Source organism: Puntigrus tetrazona, chromosome 4, assembly GCF_018831695.1.
Source record: "Puntigrus tetrazona isolate hp1 chromosome 4, ASM1883169v1, whole genome shotgun sequence".
NCBI classification, from domain to species: domain Eukaryota; kingdom Metazoa; phylum Chordata; class Actinopteri; order Cypriniformes; family Cyprinidae; genus Puntigrus; species Puntigrus tetrazona.
Window position 1 is genome coordinate 17,893,963 of NC_056702.1, and position 20,000 is coordinate 17,913,962.

The 20,000-nt window shown below is 41.0% G+C and overlaps 4 protein-coding genes across 6 annotated transcripts in view; 2 read left to right on the top strand and 2 right to left on the bottom strand.

Annotated features, from left to right (window-relative positions):
* Nucleotides 1-4,905, bottom strand: part of dqx1 (DEAQ box RNA-dependent ATPase 1) — a 14,149-nt gene extending 9,244 nt beyond the window's left edge. The window contains exons 1-4 of the mRNA XM_043237244.1: nucleotides 4,279-4,905; nucleotides 2,516-2,866; nucleotides 702-895; nucleotides 238-619 (exon numbers count right to left, since the gene is read on the bottom strand). Coding sequence (XP_043093179.1) covers nucleotides 238-619; nucleotides 702-895; nucleotides 2,516-2,809 — 870 coding nt within the window. The 5' untranslated portion in view covers nucleotides 2,810-2,866; nucleotides 4,279-4,905. The remainder of the gene's footprint in view (nucleotides 1-237; nucleotides 620-701; nucleotides 896-2,515; nucleotides 2,867-4,278) is intronic.
* Nucleotides 4,906-7,478: 2,573 nt separating this feature from the next.
* oxt (oxytocin) lies at nucleotides 7,479-8,955 on the top strand. Its single transcript, XM_043237493.1, has 4 exons — nucleotides 7,479-7,593; nucleotides 7,668-7,792; nucleotides 7,858-8,059; nucleotides 8,642-8,955. Exons 2-4 carry the CDS (start codon nucleotides 7,670-7,672, stop codon nucleotides 8,767-8,769), a joined length of 453 nt encoding a protein of 150 aa, XP_043093428.1. The 5' UTR covers nucleotides 7,479-7,593; nucleotides 7,668-7,669; the 3' UTR covers nucleotides 8,770-8,955.
* Nucleotides 8,956-9,613: 658 nt separating this feature from the next.
* thnsl2 (threonine synthase-like 2) lies at nucleotides 9,614-18,470 on the bottom strand. The gene is made up of 8 exons (XM_043237286.1): nucleotides 18,343-18,470; nucleotides 17,139-17,362; nucleotides 15,438-15,632; nucleotides 15,215-15,367; nucleotides 13,909-14,178; nucleotides 12,431-12,705; nucleotides 11,942-12,096; nucleotides 9,614-10,711 (listed from the first exon to the last, which is right to left on the bottom strand). Exons 1-8 carry the CDS (start codon nucleotides 18,453-18,455, stop codon nucleotides 10,480-10,482), a joined length of 1,617 nt encoding a protein of 538 aa, XP_043093221.1. The 5' UTR covers nucleotides 18,456-18,470; the 3' UTR covers nucleotides 9,614-10,479.
* Nucleotides 18,471-18,476: 6 nt separating this feature from the next.
* Nucleotides 18,477-20,000, top strand: part of fabp1a (fatty acid binding protein 1a, liver) — a 3,156-nt gene continuing 1,632 nt past the window's right edge. The window contains exons 1-3 of one of the 3 annotated variants that reach the window (XM_043237497.1): nucleotides 18,479-19,500; nucleotides 19,568-19,640; nucleotides 19,921-20,000. The exon at nucleotides 19,921-20,000 is cut by the window's right edge and continues 93 nt beyond it. In XM_043237497.1, the coding sequence (XP_043093432.1) occupies nucleotides 19,574-19,640; nucleotides 19,921-20,000 (147 nt within the window). In that variant the 5' untranslated portion in view covers nucleotides 18,479-19,500; nucleotides 19,568-19,573. Of the gene's footprint in view, nucleotides 19,641-19,920 lie in introns of all 3 variants that reach the window. The other 2 variants (XM_043237498.1, XM_043237496.1) reach the window with 2 other exon arrangements.

Sequence of the window (20,000 nt, forward strand, 5' to 3'; positions counted from 1 at the left end):
AGCTACTTTACTAACTATTAAGTAAAGATCATGTTCCATGAAGACATTTTAACACGCATTGACAAATACTGTCCTTTCCTAACAAACCCTACATCAGTAGAAAGCTTTCAGCTGATGAATAAATAATTGAATAAAACAATGCTGGGTTATATATTACTCTGAGTAACCCGAGGGCGTGTGAATGATCCTCAGCAGATAAAGGATCAGATCCTCTTACTGACTCAAAGCACTTCGTACCTGCACACTGGGGAGGAACACCAGGATGTCTCCTTCCTCTCCCCTGCGGTGCAGGTCCAGGATCATGTGACAGGAAGCGGCGACCAGGTCTCGTCCCGCGGGCGGCTCTCGGTACAGTATCTCTGCGGTGTTGTTCACCGAGGGAAGGCTGAGGTGAGGGACGCTCTCTCCCAGGAAGCCGGCGAAGGCGTGAGCGACGGCAGGAGCGGTCAGCAGCACCACCCTGAGCTCGGAGCGCTGCCGGCACACATCACGCAGCAGCCCCAGCAGCGCGTCCGTGGCCACCGTACGCTCCTGAGCCTCGTCGATGACCAGAACCCCGTACTGCCGCAGCAGGGGGTCCGACATCATCTCCTCCAGCAGGAGAGAGTCTGTGACAAACCTGCAGAGAGCAAACGTTACTGCGGCGTTACGGCCAAGCGGCTTTACAGCGGCGGAGGAGAGCGGCGGGAGACGCCTCGTACCGCAGGATGGTGTCCGCCGTGCAGCCGTCCTCGTGAGGAACCCTGTAGCCCACCTCCAGCCCCAGACTCAGGTCCATCTCATCGGCCACTCGGAGAGCCAGACCGCAGGCCGCCGCCGCATACGGCTGACAGCAGCACACCAGACCCTGAGAGAACTCGTGAGACAGAGCGTACTCCACACACCACTGAGGAACCTGCACTCAGAGCAGAGCGGAGCCACGTCACACAAGAGAGGAGAGAACGGAACGGAACGGAACAGAACAGAACGGCACATCACAGAATAGAATAGAACAGAACAGAATAGAGTAGAGTAGAACGGGACATCACAGAATACAATAGAACAGAATAGAATACAACAGAAAAGAATAGAATAGAATACAACAGAATAGAACAGAATAAGGAAATGTAGAAAAGAACATAATAGAATAGAATGGAACAACACAGAATAGAATAGAATAGAATGGAATAGAATAGAACGGGACATCACAGAATAGAATAGAATAGAATAGAATAGAATAGAATAGAATAGAACAGAATGGAACAGAATAGAATAGAACGGGACATGACAGAATAGAATAGAACGGAACAGAATAGAACAGAATGGAACAAAATAGAATACAACAGAAGAGAAAAGAATAGGGAAATGTAAAAAAGAACATAATAGAATAGAACGGGACAACACAGAATAGAATAGAACGGAACAGAATAAATAGAATGGAATAGAATAGAACGGGACATCACAGAATAGAATAGAACAGAATAGAATACAACAGAACGGAACAGAATAGGGAAATGTAGAAAAGAACATAATAGAATAGAATGGGACAACACAGAATAGAATAGAACGGAACAGAATAGAATAGAATGGAATAGAACGGGACATCACAGAATAGAATAGAGCAGAACAGAATAGAACAGAATGGAATGGAACAAAATAGAATACAACAGAATAGAAAAGAATAGGGAAATGTAAAAAAGAACATAATAGAATAGAACGGGACAACACAGAAAAGAATAGAACGGAACAGAATAAATAGAATAGAATGGAATAGAATAGAACGGGACATCACAGAATAGAATAGAATAGAACAGAACAGAATAGGGAAATGTAGAAAAGAACATAACAGAATAGATCAGAACAGGACAACATAAAATAGAATGGGACAACACAGAATAGAATGGAATAGAATAGAACAGAACAGAATAGGACAACACAGAAAATAATAGAATAGAACAAAATAGAATAGAATGGGACAACACAGAATAGAATAGAACAGAACAGAATAGGGAAATGTAGAAAAGAACATAATAGAATAGATCAGAACAGGACAACACAGAATAGAATAAAACAAGAAAGAAACTAAATGTAATAAAACAAAACAGGAAGAAAAAGAATTGAAAGACATTCAACAAGCCAGAGTAGAATACAAGATAACAGAATAGAGTAGCATATAATGGAATAGAAATGTGAATTTTTATCTTCCGTGTCACATTATCCTTTATATTGATCACGTAGTAACGGTGTTCTAAAAGCTCTCACAGCAACCTTTAGCCGTGAACACAGCCTTCAAGTGCTTTATGGCTAAATCATGTCACTTCCTTTGTTTTCACACACTGAGGGACGAGTTATCTTTCTGTGCTGATCATAACTTTTTTTTAACACTATGGAAGTCAATGGCTACGGTCTATTGTTTTTTTGACAATATTTTTCAGAATATCTTCTTCTGTGTTCAACAGAAGAAGCTCAAGCATTCGTTTTCGGCCAAAGACGCTGTTTTGACGTTAGACCTGCGAACGAGTGATCATGTAAAGACCTGAGTGCTCTTCCCGGCTCCTCCGTCTGCGCTCAGGACGATCATGCTGTGCGACTCCATGTGCTCCAGCAGACTGAGCCTCAGACTCCACACGGCCAGCTGCTTGCGCTCCTCCAGGAGGCTGTAGTACCTCGAGGAGTACGGCAGGCCATCGTACGGGTTCACCTCCAGGTCGGACAGATCCTCGTCCGCCGGCTCTCCGTCCTCCGGGTCTCCGGACAGCAGAGACGATATGGAGAGATTGTCCAGGCTTGAGAGCGCGTGAGAAGGTTTGGGGACGGCCGTGGAGGACATGCTAAACGCCTGCGGGCCGCTGACGGAGCCCTGAGGAACACCGCCAAGGAAATCTACCTGCACAGAGGAAATCATCCAAAACAGATGTTAAGGATTCGAAGGAACTCAAACAGAATTATATTAAAAACAGTATAACATAGAAAACAGTTCATTCGTTGTTAGAATAACGCATTAATGACATACAGCTGGATCAAACAGTAATGCCTTGCTCCTCACAACTCAGTCTTTTCTTGCAATTCTGACTTTATTTTTCACAATTCAGTTTTATTTTTAGAGTGATTTAGCAGGCGACTCCAGGTTTATATCTTATATACCATTTCTGTAAGACAACAGCTGAACTACTCGTTTCTAGCACATGAAGCCCGTGAAGAACAGCAGCTGAAGATCTCAGTAATTCCACACATGTCAGGAATCCAGAACACGTCCTCCATCAAACAGAACTATCCCGTGGGCCTCAGTGTTGCGTAAACGAGTCGCTATCACATTCTTCACGCTATCACAGCCGCCGCTGACTCAATGCCCCAGCGTATCCTGGGTCAGGTCGGCCGGACGGTGTCTGATCGAGGATAATGCACGTTAAATTATGTTAAAATACTACAACATGAGACGCAGGAGAACACGGCAGCACCCGTGATGTTTAAACAAGGCCCTGCTGCATGTGGTTGTTCTAAGGTGTGTGTGTGTGTGTGTGTGTGTGTGTGTGTGTGTGTGTGTGGGGAGGGACTGATCAGATGACACACCGCAAACAAAACAAGTGAAGAAGAGATGGCTCCTGACCCCAGAAACACAAACCTTCTTAATTCGTATTTTGGATCGTTTTTATATCTTCTCTTTTATTTTAAGCATGGCATTTCGGTGGGTTTTTGTCATTTTCATATCTATTTAACTTTTATTAATCAAGTATTATTAGTTATTTTAGTGCATCAAGACACACTGAAGGAAACCGCTTTGGTGACTGGCTGAAAAAACGTTTCAAAATAACAAACAAGTTTGGTTTGTTTTTTTATATTTATTTTATAGTAACCAAAATGTATTCAGAAAGCCTGAAATGCACCCATGAAGCAGCTGTGGTTCAGAAAAGCACGAGTATTTTGTAAATAAGTGCATGTAGGCTGTGTGTCAGTGATATTGAGGTCAGATTAAAGCTCAGCAACAAAAGAACACAAACAGCAGAGCAAAGCATGCTAAATCCTCACAAATCCATATCACTAGACTGCTTTATAATATTTGCACAAACATCGACACGTTCTGAACATGCTCATATGTATATCTGTTAACTAGGAAAGCGCTAACATGCGGATGAAAGCACGATGATATAATGAAATGTTTTATAATAGTGCAGTATTTAATTCGGACGCGTTTCCTTTAAATCTGCATAATGAGCCGAGTATCAGCTGACTGTCAGAGATCAGACAACAACACGACAATGAGGCCGAAAAGAGCGAGAACGACAGGAAAACGACATTTACCTGAAGCACATCTTCACCTCACATATCCGTCAAAGCGAAGAAAACAGCGCGACGATGAAGAGAGAGTCACGGAGTTAACCTACATCCATCGACACCGAATACAATCCTTCAGAGAACAACGAGTCCGACGGAGAACCGCTTTGAGAACCGTCCCGGAGCCCTTCGGTGTGTTTTCCTCAGCTCGTTCGTGACTGTTGACGGCGTCTCTGCGCCAGAGAGCGAAACCCCGCCGCCATGATGGAGCTGCGGACTCACCTCGCGGCCGCGTCTCAAACCCCGCCCCGCGCCCTACGTAGACAGCAGCGGGCCGCCTCGCGCGCGCCCTCCGCGTGGAGCCCTAGGCAGGGAGCTCGGGAGGTGTTGGGACGCAGCCTAGCGCTCGCCGAGCAGGTGGAGCTGAAACCTGAAGCGGATGATAAAGAAGAGAAGGGTGGAGGCCGACGAGCACTGCATGAATGAATGAATAAAGAAACTTACTAACAGTGTGGGATTATGAGTGAAGAGCATGAGTGTTGAGAAGGTTACTCTGGAAATGTAACAGATCACAGATTAAGTCAAGTCAACTTTATTGTCAGATATGCTCTATGTACAACATACAGCACAGATGAAATTCCTTCCCTTCTAACCTTGCAATCATGCAGAATAAGAGATAAAAGAAATTAAAACTAAAGTGTAATAAAATAATGGTAAAATATCTAAAATATAAATAGTGCCACATTAAACATACAGACAAGGCACTTGTTGGAATATTAAATTAAATTAAAGTGAGGTAGTGCGTTAAACGTTACTCTGTTTAAAATGTAAGCCTAACAACTTTATTAAAGTTATGTAACTGATTAGCATTCGATTAGGCCTACTTTTTAAACTATTGTAATGAATGTTTTGAACTGTTAAAGCAAGCAAAAAATACTTCATCACTTCAAATCATTTTAAATCACAGCCACAACATTTTTTTTCGAATAGGTCTGGAAACACTGCATCAGCAATGCGTTGGAAATAACCTTAAAAATACAGCATATACATAAACCCAAAGGAGAAATAAAAGAGTTGTGAAATTCCTAAATTCACGAGATGTCTCATATTTCTCGTAAACTTGAGAAAGAAATCAGTCTGTATGTGCATGAAAATAACCTGCTTTGTAATTTTCATAATTTAATGACCCTTTAATTGTACTGCAATTGTGTTATTTCCGTTACTAGTTAGTCCTCAACACTAATTCAGAGTAACAGCAAAACATAAAGCACAAACATCTAACCTGAGTATTAAAGAGGAAATATGGGGTTTCTGCACCAGTCCAGACCCGAGGAAAAATATTGATTATTTGTAAACAATCCTCACTTCTGGTTGCATCACTTTTTGTCGTGTTGGACTCTTAAGGGTCAGAGTATCACTCCTCCAACAAATATATGTCCTCAACTTTCTCATTTGGTTACATGTTCATAAACATCCAAATATTATGAATTCATTTTGTTTTGTTATTATATTAGTATAACTTTAAAATCTATATTTTATGTATATTATTAAAATGTAACATATACATATATATATATATATATATATATATATATATATATATATATATATATATATATATATGTAACATACATACATACAAAAGTAGTTGTGTGTGAGAAAAAGTGTGACATTTTGTGGCTACAACAGGTTTGTGACGATTAATTATTGATCATAATTCAGATTATAAACCTTTCCTGCAGAAAAAAAGCCTTTACTATCAGAAAATCGCAGCGTTTTAAGACTGAGACGGCAGTCAGTCATGCGTGTTACGATGCAATTCAGCCACAAAATAAACATAAACTAGTGTTAATACCTGCACTATACTGTCTGTGCTTATTTTAAGGAAATACGTGAAGCTCCAAGCCAACGTGTCCAGCCTACGTTCAGCCGCTGTCTTTCTTCTATTCAAATGAACCAATGACCGTGAAACTGGTTCGGTGTGGTGAACGCAGCATGTGGCCGCCCATGTTGACCCGGGGTAATAACTCTATAATTAGATTAATTCAAAGAGGTGTGTGACCTATTAAAGGCTAATCAGAGATGAATGAATCAAAAGCAGGGAGGACGTGTTCACCGCGACGGCTCTGTTATTAACGTGTGACTTTACAGGCTAATCACGTCAGCGTTCGTTATTCATCACCGCCACGACTTACATCTAAACACATCAGGACATGTCATCTATTCAAGAACATGCTTTAGAAGATTTATTGTCTAATTTAGTATTTAATGTCATTCGTCTGATATCCTACAGATAGGAGAGAGTCTCAACAATCATTGTTTGGGTTGTTCGGGTGTTTTGAGTGAAGAGCAGAGGGCCTAGGACCGAGCCCTGGGGGACACCTGTGTTCAATACGAGACGGTAACTTCCAATAACTTTTATTAGTGATCACCAGATCCTGATGCACACACACACACACACACACACACACACACTAAGTCATTTACACTACCTGACACAGCTGCGTTTAAAATTGAACAGGAAGTTAAGTGCTGGGCGTCCGGTCAGAGGAGAACTGACCCCAACTGAGTCTGGTTTCTCCCAAGGTTTTTTTTTCTCCATTCTGTATGGATGGGGTTCTGGTTCCTCTGGCTTACTTGGTTGGGGACACTTAACTTCTAGTGATTTAATGTTGAATTGATTCCAGAGTCCGTCTCTGCATTTAATAAGAAACTGTTCACTCTCTTCATCATACATCCCTGTCATTATACTGTACAGTGCTTTGATGCAACCTGTGTTGATAAAAGCGCTGTATAAATAAAAATGATTGATTGATTGATTGATTAGTCGACAAGTCAAAGATGCACAGCATATGCGTCTTGAAATGGAGCGGTTTCATTCAACCAGAAACACAGGGGGTCGATCTGATAAACATAACCGATATATACTTCATATGACTGGAATTGGATTGTTTTTAGGTCAAAAAGTGAGAAATAACTTGCTGTCCATCGTCTCAGCGGTTCGCTGCGAAAACCCCGGTTTCAGAAACTTTTTTCAAAGCATGAAATTTCCGAGCGCTCTACAATGAGCAGTCCTGAGTTAATTCACCTGTCTCATGTTATGCCACATCACGGGCCGTTAATGACGCACATCCCTGCTACTGGACACTGTAGTGACCAGTTCACTGACCTAATCAGGTCACATCATTACCGTTTAGACTCCTTGATTGCAGCTAACCGCTAGTAATGTGCTAAAATCACGCAGCAAAGAGGTATAAAAAGAGTCTTCTCCCAGCGTACGAATGAACGTCGCTGCTTGAGACCTGAATCGCATCACTAGCTCTCCGTTTTAGCCTCGGTGAAGTAAGTACAGCATCTTTATTAAGGGTACTGTATCATGTAGAGTGTGTTGTGTCACGTTTGTGTCTCTGGCACAGATATGTCTGGAGGTCTTCTCTCGGCGGTCGGTCTGCTGTGTCTGCTGTCCGTTTGCTCGGCCTGTTACATCTCCAACTGCCCCATCGGAGGAAAACGAGCCGCGCCGGACTTGCCATCTCGACAGGTGCGTTCACACACTTGCTGACCTTTGACCGAAGCGCTGAGCTTCAACCCGCTCGTTCTCTGCAGTGCATGTCGTGCGGTCCTGGAGATCGCGGCCGGTGTTTTGGTCCCAGTATCTGCTGCGGTGAAGGCATCGGCTGCTTGGTCGGCTCTCCGGAGACGCTCCGCTGTCTGGAGGAGGATTTCCTTCCTTCTCCGTGCGAAGCGTCTGGAAAAGCATGCGGTTACGAGGGACGCTGCGCTGCTCCCGGCGTCTGCTGTGACTCAGGTCAGCTTTACCCATTTCATATCTTAAATAAAAGCCATTTTAAAGCATTTTTTGTATCGTTTCTCGCGTTACTACATGCAACCATAAGGAGCAGTTTTTTCACATTTTGATTTATACATCATCTAGGCCGAATAAATGCTCTTTCTGTTGATGTCTGGTTTGTTAGGATACGACAATATTTCAGATGGTTGCAAAAAATATCTAAATATTGAGAAAATCAAAGTTCTTAGCAATGCATGTTACTAATCAAAAAATTAGGTTTTGATATATTTAATGGAAGGATATTTACTACATATCTAATGATTTCTGGCATTAAAAAAAAATCTTCAGTCGCTTTTTACTTTTTTTACAATTTTAGTTAAACTGTTTTTTGTCGATCACAAACTGATTGTGACGGGACACTAAAAAGTATTTAAAAACCGATGAAAAAAGCGTTTAGGTGGTGGGCAAAAATAGCAACGTGAATATAGAAAACAAGATGATGATTATTGAATGACTCATCGGTCTGCAAAAATAAATCTGTTGGGAATATGAGTGTGTTTCTGACGTGTCCTGAGGTAACTGGTGGTGTGTGTGACTCAGAGGGCTGCAGTATGGATCAGTCGTGTGTGGACGGAGACGCTGACGGAGCGGCCTCCAGCAGCCAAGACCTTCTGCTGAAGCTGCTGCACCTGTCTAACCACGCCCACCCCTACAGACTCCACCAATGAAACGCTCGCAGGAGAGTGACATCATCTCAGGAGGAGCCGCCCACCAACCGCAACAACTCATCACCTACTTTTTGTAAACCACGTTTGTATAGCCGCTAGGTATTTGTATGGCTAATACACATTAGTCGTGCTGTATAGATGATAGCTTGACTGTACGTCTGTGCAGCTATTAAACTCTGAGAGAAACCCTCTGCTGAAGTGCATTTCATCACACAGACACATCGGTTCTCTTCGTTTTATGCATTTTGCAATTGTCTTCATAGCTCTGTCCAATGGAGCTTCTACTCGAGACCTGTACTCATTGGGATGAGCTAGGCCCACAAACACACACCTGAGATTTTGACACACACACACACAAGTTTTGGGCCAGTTTGCATCTTGTTTGCATGAGCAGAATCTTACGAACCAATGCACTTGAAATGCAATATCAAGCTGTCTTTTCAGAGAGTGTAATTCATCATGGACATTATTGTGTCAAAAGCGTCCAAAGAACCCCTAAAAGTAAGCATGTTTGCAAAAAAATCACAGGTAAATGATAAAAGAATGAGAGCTTTACTCTTTAAAAGAATCTGAACTTTACCTTTAAATCCCAAGAACTAACCAGCCATATTATTCTAATACGCAAAACGTCTGTCCTAACCAGAGAAATGTTTCGCCATGTTTTGGTGAAGGTCTGAAGATAATAATAGTTCATTTACTAAAAGGCCGTAAGAAAAGTGTAACCGGGTTTATGGAGACCATAATCTCCTCAATAACCAAAGTCCAAGCGCTCACTTACACTACAATAAAACCTTCTCAGGCCAAACAAGGTTTCATCACTCGCACACACACACATTTCTACAAATTGATTTAAAGCCAGATTCTGTCGTTTATTCAGAGACTATGGCTTTTCAAACAAGACGGGTACATTTGATTTTGAGCCAAATGGATTTTAAAAGCAAAACTCCAATAGACAATAAAATCAATACTCAAAGAAATAACAATTAGACATTTATTGTGATAATGTTTTGACCAGCTCTACCTACCATAACTGTGGAACTTCGAATGTAAAAATGAAGAGTTTAGATGTAAAACCTCCTGAAAATGTGCCTTTTTCTCAGGCTTCTGTTTGCCTTCAGTCATTTAAATTTTAATTAATCAAAAATAAACACAGGAGCCTGAGAAAAATGCTCATTTTAAAAGGAAATTTCAACTGGAACTTTGAGGCTTTTGCATCTCATTTTTTATATTCGATTATTTATAAGTTCTGCAGTTATTGCAGGAAAAAAAATGAACAGGGCCCCAAAGCTGTCATCATTTTAAAGACAAAATATAATTTAGTCTTTTTAATAATCATTTATTGCGATTATTGCATTTGAATGTCAGCGGCAGCAAAGCTGGTAATATTGCATGTTCTCACGTCCGTTAATAGTGTATATAATAACGTATATATGTTCCCACTGTATATAATTGGGTCTGAGTATTGCAATAATCATTACAGTCAAAAATAACGGCTCATTTTATTTTCCCATGAAACACTCAAGTGTTCTCTAAAGCCGATTAGCGGCTGATTACTGGCATTCGAGCTCAGCTGCAATTTTGATTAGTTATTTATTAAAAGAAAAAGATGCCGTATCAAGATTTGAGCCCATTTTGAGCATCATGATCACAGTTTAAAGAAGAAAAGCCAGGTGATTGTAAAAGCGGGAGTCTCTCAGGCGTATCTGATATTCAGGATTTTGAAACTCTCTTCAGATGATCTTCATGTGTGTGATTTCTCATTGAGCTGATGGACTCTATGCGCTGTCTCAGTTTAGTCTCCCAGTCATCTGATCGCTCCAGAACATCATACCGTGTCTCCAGTCTGTCTAACTCCTGCAGCGCTTCGGGGAGGTCAAGGGTCAAACCGGCCTTCTGCACGGCCTCCTGAAACTTGGCCGGCGACGCGGTCGCTATGCAGCACCTGCATACACAGAGCCTTCGGCTAAAATTACACTCTAACATTTATTTAAAAAACCAGGAAGAATAATAACTGCATCTTCTTTAAGACCATCTGCTGTGTTTGTTCAGACCAATTATATGTAGCATGCATAATCATTTAATTTGATTCTATGAACTGTAAAGCTTTTTCATTTTAGCACGTCAATATCGTCTCTGGTGTTGATTCAAAGAACACTGCTACCAAAACAACATGCAGTTCTATTCTAATATCAGTGTGTGAGAGAGGGTGTGTGTGTGAGTGTGAGCGAGAGAGTGTGTGTGAGTGAGAGTATGTGTGAGTGTGTGTGTGTAAGTGAATGTGAGTTTGTGTGTGTGTGAGTGTTTGTGTGAGTGTAAGTGAATGTGTGTGTGTGTGTGTATGTGTGAGAGTATGTGTGAGTGTGTGTGTAAGTGAGTGTGCGTTTGTGTGTGTGTGAGTGTGTCCGTGAGCATGTGTGTGTAAGTGAATGTAAGGTTGTGTGTGTGTGTGAGTGTCTGTTGTGAGTGTTTGTGTGAGTGTGTATGTGTGAGTGTGTGTGAGAGTATGTGTGAGTGTGTGTGTAAGTGAATGTAAGTTTGTGTGATTGTGAGTGTGTGTGTGTGTATGAGAATGTCTGTGTGTGTTTGTGTGTGTCTCTGTGAGTGTGTGTGTGTGTGAGTGTCTGTGTGAGTGAGTGTCTGTGTGTGTGTGAGTGTGTCTGTGTGTGAGTGTCTGTGTGTGTGAGTGAGTGTGTGTGTGTGAGTGTGTGTGTGTGAGTGTGTGTGTGCGTGTGTGAGTGTCTGTGTGTGTGTGTGTGTGTGTGTGAGTGTGTGTGTGTGCGTGTGTGAGTGTCTGTGTGTGTGAGTGTGTGTGTGTGTGTGTGTGTCTGTGTGTGTGAGTGTGTGTGTGTGTGTGTGTGTGTGTGTGAGTGTCTGTGTGTGTGCGTGTGTGTGTGTGTGTGTGTGTGAGTGTGTGTGTGTGTGTGAGTGTGTGTGCGTGTGTGAGTGTGTGTCTGTGTGAGTGAGTGTGTGTGTGTGTGTGTGTGAGTGTCTGTGTGTGTGAGTGTGTGTGTGTGTGTGTGAGTGTCTGTGTGAGTGTGTGTGTGTGCGTGTGTGAGTGTCTGTGTGTGTGTGTGTGTGTGTGTGTGCGTGTGTGAGTGTCTGTGTGTGTGCGTGTGTGTGTGTGTGTGTGTGTGAGTGTGAGTGTGTGTCTGTGTGTGTGTGTGTGTCTGACCTGTTCTGTCCGGCTCTGATGTGTGTGTGATAGTGCTGCCACACTCCTACAGCAGTATGAGGACAGATGAGATAGTGATTGTCCGTCCAGCATCTCCTCATGGCCTCCAGTATCCCGTCATCAGACACCGAGCCGGACGATAACACCTCACACAACTAGGAAACATAATTCTATCATCGTCCCGCTCTGATCTGATAAATACAGCTGTCAGTCACGACAATATCACGAACATTTAAACACTGTTTGATCTCGTAAGAACCTGCAATGATGCGGATTGACCAAGACTTTCTTCTCAGTACGTAATAAACTGAGAAAGCAGCAGGTAAGAAACCATTCTCTCTAAAAATTCTGTGCAACTAAAGAAAGAAAGACACAAAGATCTTGGATGACATGCAACGAATGAGCCGAGAAAATGTATTCTTGAAGCGAACTTTAACCTGATGATTTTCTGAAACAATGTGTTTCTATGAATGAATGAACTGAGTGGACCTGCTGGTGGAGCGCCGTGGGCAGAGTGACTCTGTGTGTCGTCTGAAACTCCTCCATCAGTCTCTTCACCATCGCTCCGTCTCGACCGGACAGCAGCCAGAACACGCGCTCCATGTTATACGGGTCCTGGATGTCGATGGCAGGAGCGAGAGTCTGCTGGACCGAGCCGGACATGGAGAAGTGTCGGGTCTGCAGCGCGCGGTGGACCGTGTCGTTGGAGTTCACCACAGCCACGAGACGCAGAGGGACTCCCATCAGCTTCACCATGCACCCAGCTGAAGTCAAACCTCTGATACTTTACTACATTAAACCCAAGCGGCTCTCCGTTCACATCTCGACGGCAGCTGAGGTCAAGTAAGCCGTCTTAAGAAATCATTTTCATACCAACCGAACATAAATAAATGTATACTCTATTAAAGCAACACGGCACTTTTGAAAATAGGCTCACTTTCCAACCCACCTAGAGTTAAACGGTTGACTTCCAAATCCATTCAAGGTCTGGAGGTAGCACTTTTAGCCGTAGCTTAGCATACTCAATTGAATCTGATTAGACAGTTAGCATGTCACTTAATCTTCTGTCTTAGCGCACGATACAGAAGAGTAAAGCGTTAAATAGGAACAATATTGAATCTCTTTGGTCATTTCTGAGTTAGATGCTAATGGTCTAATCAGATTCAATGGTGTATGCTAAGCTACGGCTAAAAGTGCTATCGTTAGATGCAGAGATCAGCTGAATGGATAAAAAAATGGTAAAACTTGAAAAATGAGCCTATTTTCACAAAAAAATGGTGTGTTACATAAACTACTAAAATATAAATCCTGCACCTTAGGTTTAAATTATCAAAAAAGTATTTTAATAAGCATAGTTTCAGTCAAACAACTCATTTTTCTCGCATTCTCGAGTTATCTGCAGGATTTATTTCTTTCAGTGCCGTCAAACACTCAATTGCAATTAATCACATCCAAAACAAAAGTTTCTGTTTACATAACATACGTGTGTCCTGCGTGTATTTGAAGAGTTTATTAATATGCAACGAAAAAACATGATTTTTGAAAAAGGTTAAAAACATTATCTGTTTTAGCGAACGAACTCTCCGTTTGTTATGTATATATAAAAACACACTCATACGGTGTATATTTTGAAAATACTGACATGCATATATTTACGTAAATTTATATATATATTTAATATGCAAATATAATATATTTTTCTTCAATATACACATGCATGTGTGTTTAAATACATTAAAATATTTGCAGGACACACATATCATGTAAACATTAGATGCAATTAATCATTTGACAGCACTTTTATATATATATATAAATATATATATATATATATATATATATATATATATATATATATTAAAATGAGCATGAGTTAAAGATAGTAGAATAAATAGCATAAAAATGACATAATACATCTAAACCAAGCCTGCTCTGCCGTGGTCGTGGACGGGTGTGTGGTTGCTCACCTGTGATGTTCCCCGCTCCTCCGGTGGGCACCAGCACCTCCAGCTCCTCCAGCTCCTCCAGCACCTCCAGCTCCTCCAGCTCCTCCGGTGGATCTCCTCCAGGACGCCGGCCGCTCAGACGCAGATACGCAAACAAGAAGTGAGCCATCTGCACCAGGATCCGGGACCAGTTCACCGAGTTCAGACTCATGAGGCCGTGCCGCCGCACCAGGTCCGGATCCGCAAAGAGTCTCCTCAGAGGAACGTCGATGTCGTCAGACGTCCCGTCGGCTGCAGGAACAAACACGCCACACGCATAAAAGAAAAGGTTCTTCACAGAGATGTTTTTTGGCTCCACAAAGAACTACTCTTAAAAAAGAACATCTCTCTTTCTGAGCTTTTTGTAATCTTCGGTACATGCTTTTGATACAAAGAAACAGAAAGGTTCCTCAGAGGTTCTTTACGGAACCATTTACACAAAAAAGGTTCTTCAATGGCACCTTTTTAAAATGTTCGCCCCAAAGCGAACATCCCGTCATTAATGAACCTCGTGTTGCTCCAAACCCGTAAGACCTTCATCGTCTTCAGAACACAAATCTAGATAAATCCCAGAGCTTTGTTCCTCCACAGAAAGAAACACGACTCAAGTGATGCAGATCCAGAAAAACTGTGACATCAGGGACTTTTTTGAGCAAAGAAAGCAAAAGTAACACAATTTACTTTTCAGCAATTTCAGGGAATATTCCCTCAGAACGTAAACAAGGCTTAAACGTTCTCAAGTAATCTCTAAAACGGTGGAAGACGTAACTCTGGGGAGAAGAACGCTTGACTGAATTATGCTGTTATTGTTTTCCTTGCTCACAAAAAATATTCTCGTAGTTTGACAAAAAGGATCTGCATCATTTGAGTCATGTTTCTGTCTGTGGAGAGACGGATAGCTCTCGGATCTCATCAGGAATATCTTGATTTGTGTTCTGAAGATGACGCAGGTCTCACGGGTTTGGAACAACACAATCCTTTAATCTGTTTAAAAGACCGGAAACGTCAGATATTTCAACGTTCTCTTCTGCATTTATTTATTCAGTAAAAAGTGAAATAATATTACAATTTCAAAGAGCTCCTTTGTATGTGAATATAAAGTCAAATATAATTTATTTCTGTGTTTTCAGCCTCATCACCTCATTACAGATCTTCTGATTTACCGCTCAAGGAATTTCTCTGATTACTGTCAGTGTTTTTGTGGAAACTGTGATGCGTTTTACGCAGACGAATAGAAAGTTCGAAAGAAATGTGAACGTGTTGCTGCTGAATAAAAGCTAGTCTTCACCTGCGAACACATGGACGTTGTCTGCGATGCTGCAGGTCATCTGGCGCTCCTGAACTCGAGAGACGCGTCCGCGGGGAAACACCACCACTATGTCCACTTCAGGGACGCCCAGCACACTCCTGATGGCCGAGCCGCCCGTGTCGCCCGACGTCCCTGAAACGACATCGGCTCTGAATCTCGGCCGCAGGACGCCAGCAGATCTGAGACGGACGACTCTTCCTACCTACTACTATCGTGGCCCGTTCGCCGTCTCTGCGCAGGAAGTACCGCAGGAACTGAGCGGTGCAGGACATGGCCAGGTCCTTGAAGGCCAGCGTTTCTCCATGAAACAGCTCCAGGACGGACAGAGAGTCCTTCAGCTGGACCAGCCTCACAGCTTCAGGGATGGAGAAGCTGGACAGAGCTTGTTTAATGAGCTCTACAGAGAGACAGAGGCATTATCTTACATGTACCTAGCATAGCAATGCGCTGCTTTTTATTTAGAAGATAACATCTGAGTTACTTTTTCAAAAAACGCAGTCAATCAATCAATCAATCATTTTTATTTATATAGCGCTTTTAACAACACAGGTTGCATCAAAGCACTGTACAGTATAATGACAGGGATGTATAATGACGAGAGAAATTTCATTAAATGCAGAGACGGTTGTGTCAATGAAGTCACTGAAGTTAAGTGTCCCCAACCAAGAAGACAGAGGCGACACTGGCAGTCCATACAGAATGGAGACTAAATATCTCAGTTGGGGTCATGCACTTGACTGACAGCTCTGGGGTTGCCATGTTGAGAGAAATCAAGTGTTGTGTGTGAATATGATCTTACTGTAGTTCTAGACTAAATATCAACATGCACTTATTCCAAAACACATTCAGTGTTGCTCAGAATCAACACAAACAGTCAAACTCTGAATATTACGTGAACCTGCAATGGTTAGATATGTTAAACATGTCATTTATGCATTTAATAACCTTCGAAGATCCAATTCAATCAAAAATGACATTGTGTTGAATTTTTGTTGTCGCTGAATAGTGTTGAACTTTCTCTATAATCTTATAATCCTGTTCCTTTCCAGCGCCAGGGACTAACTAGTCACGTGTAACTAAATTACATCATTTAATTACAAAATAAATGTTACTGGTAACAAAACTAAATCACAGTTACTTATAAAAATGTTATACTTATTACAAATGATTAAATCTGAATTTTTCTCTCACATACAGATTTAATTCATTTCTTTTATAAATTGCAGTGACTGCTCTAAAATACAACACAACAGTTTTTTATTGCTACTTATTTATTTCCAACTTTGGTTTATCATGTATATGACTGCTTTTTTCTGTCGTAAATATGCAAGGATTTGATTTCAAAAATAGTATCCTAGCTATTTCTTTATATGATTTTAAATCTGTGTTTAACATCAGAATGATCTGTATTTAAAGTCTGATTCTGCTCTGGCTGTGATTTAAATGACATTTATTATATACATTTATTTTTATGCATTTATAATAATTTTAACTCAGGTGATGAAGGATTTCAAAAGAGTAATCAGTAGCATTCGTTTAATAAAGTAATTAATATGATTAATAATTAATAGGGTAACTTGTAATCTGATTACAATAAATTTCATTTTAAATCTATGCATCAATTAATCATAATTCAATATTTGCGTGTGCACTGTGCATATTTATTATGTATATATAAAGACAATAATATATAAGCATATTTTTCTTAAATACGTGTATTTTATATACATAATAATAATTTAATTCGGATTTGATTAATTGTTTCCCAGCACTTCATATATATAAAAAAAAAAACAAGCAAAGCCTGCACAGATTTATAAAGTAACTCATAATTAAAAGTAATTAAAATAAGTAACATTATAATTAAATGAACTCTGAGAGATCAGGGAGTTTGAGCTCTCACGCTGCAGATGGAGTCGAGGGATCTCCTGCTCGGGGATGAAGAGGCTGCAGATCTCACACAGCAGCTCCTGATAGGACAGACGGCTCCAGGAGCGCAGAGTCTCAGCCGACAGAGACGGGACGGTCTCCGGCACGAACATGCCTCCGTCTGCGGCGTACCCCGAGAACAGGACGTCCCTGAAGCTGCGGCCCTGAACGCCGGCCCGAGTGCTGCAGTAACGCATCCTACACAAACGACACGGAGCGCTCCTTCATCAGGCCTGGAGAACCGTGTCTCTGCATCACAGCCTCCGCAGCGGATGGGTGCCGTCACAACGAGAGCACTCCGGTCCATCAGTGAACATCTGGAGAAGACGGTTTTACCTGAAAGGAATAATTTACTCACCCTCGAGTATTTCCAAACCTATATGCGTTTCTTTGGTCTGCCGAGAAAGAAGGCTGTTTTGGTCACTATTGGCTTCCATAGTAGGAAAAAAAACACAATGGAACTCAATGGTGACCCAAAATTACACACTTTCTTCAAAATATCTTCCTTTGTGTTCGACAGAACATAGAAATTCACACAAGACTCGAGGGTGTGTAAATAATGACAGAATATTCATTTTTTGGGTGAACTATTCCTTTAAAGTAAAATCGTCTCAATGCCGGATTAGTTTCATCTTTTGTCTTCTTTAGATCTGAAAGTTGATGTTTTTATCAGACTCTTGTTCTGACGGCACCCATTCGCATCCATTACTAGACACGTTTCTCCAGAACTGATGAAGGAACACACTCATCCTGATCTGGGTTCACCTTCTCGTCAGTAAATAATCATTTTGTGAGAAATATTCCTTTAAACCTGCGCTGAATGCATTCTGTGGAGTTTCTTAATGCTGTTTTTCTTCTTCGTATCTGTCTATAAAGTATAAAATCATTAATTTCACAATTTATGCTTTTATTTCAATCCATCTTGTGTGTCGTGTTGCCTTCATAAGTGGCAGGTTTCATCTCATACACTTCATATGCGCCATTTCTCTTTAAGAAAACACATCATGCGGTGATTTTCTGAAGTGCAGATCAAAGGTCTAAAAATGTTCTTTTTGCAGCCGTTTACAGTGTTTTACTGGTTAAAGATGGCGCTTAATCACAGCTTTGTAGTCGTGTCTTTTTTCATGAATGTTGATATTATGCTGCAGCTAGAGGAAGCGGAGCGAGCGGACCGATACCTGCGGAGGACGGGACTCTCTTCAGCCGGAGCCGCTGCGCTCTGATCCCGCGGAGCTCCGCTCACTTCCGGAGTCACGGGGCTTCTGGGACTTGTAGTTCTTTTTTGCTTCATTTACTTACTAACGTTGTCCATAAATCTAAATATATTTAATGTAAACACAATTTTAACATCTTCAAAAAGAAGTGAAATTTTATCCAAATACTATTTTGTCATATTTAATATTCTTCCTTGATATTTTTATATATTTGTGAATCGACTAACGATGAACTCAGTCACGTGGGGCTAAACATTATTTGGCCTAAACAATATTTATTCTATTTTTAATTCACCCTATGTATCCACAAATGAATCGTTGTTAAATTCTTCGGTGCTGGTTTTTGTTGTTTGTGAATTACATGCTTGTGAAAATGTTTTTTTTTTTCCTGTCACGTGATAACCGTTACTTTACCCAGCGCTGTAAGGATAAGCCAATCAAAGCTGTTTGTGATTACTGAAGACGATTACACGTTGCTTGGATGAAATAGAAAACTGTAAACACGAACGTAACACAACCTTAAAAGTCAAACCCTATTAAAACTAAAAAGTATAAAAGTGTCTAATCACTTAAAGATTGTAATTAATAATGTTTTATTAATAATGCTTTATGTTTGAAACGGAATTTATGCTTAGACTTAAAAGAGTTGATACTGTAAGATTATATGGGGCTATTTGTCACAATATATGGACTCTGGAATCAAATAGCCATCAACAGTAAAAAAAAAAAGAAAAAAAGAAGTGTGATATTAGTGTCAGTTTAAGACGATTCTGTTGGTTTTGAGGTTTTAGCTCTTGTGTTTTATTTGTTAAATGTTCTTGTCCGAACCAACATGAGAAGAGACTGTTATCATCTTTCTCTTGTAAAGCGTTTAAAAGATCCTGTGATTAAAAAGTGATGAAGTTCTCCTGAAACATGTGAAGATCAGCTGACAGAAATGTCTCGTTTCAGCAGACCTTTGGACATTTATTCCAAACTAAGCTTTTTCTCGGTGGATTATTCATAATCTTTCTTTATATAATCGTATTGTGCATTGATAGGTTTAAAGCCTGATGAAACAGACCCCGATTGAGAGCAAACACAGTCGAAGAGTCTTCTGGACCGGATCTGAAGAAACCCACGGTGAGATCGAGTCCGTCTTCTGACTTTAACGATCGCTGTGTGGCTGAATGCTGAAGTGTTTCTGCAGCTGCTGATGGATTTCAGTGGAAAATACCAGCTGGAGTCACACGAGAACTTCGAGGCCTTCATGAAGGCCATCGGTGAGAGAAAACACACTTCAGTGGACTTTTTTAAAAAGAATTAGTCTTTTCATTGATGTCTGGTTTGTTATGATCGGACAATATCTGTCTGAGATACAACTAGAAATCTCAGAAATCTAAATATATAGCAGTGCATGTTACTAATCAAAAATTACAAACTACGTTCATTGAACATGATTTTAACATACTATTCTAGTGATTTTTGGCATAAAAGTATTCTGACCCATACTCTGTTTCTACAAATATATCTGTATTCATCTTCACGATGTTTGTGCTTCAGGGCTGCCGGATGAAGAGATCGAGAAAGGCAAAGACATCAAGAGCATCTCAGAGATCCATCAGGACGGGAAGGACTTTAAA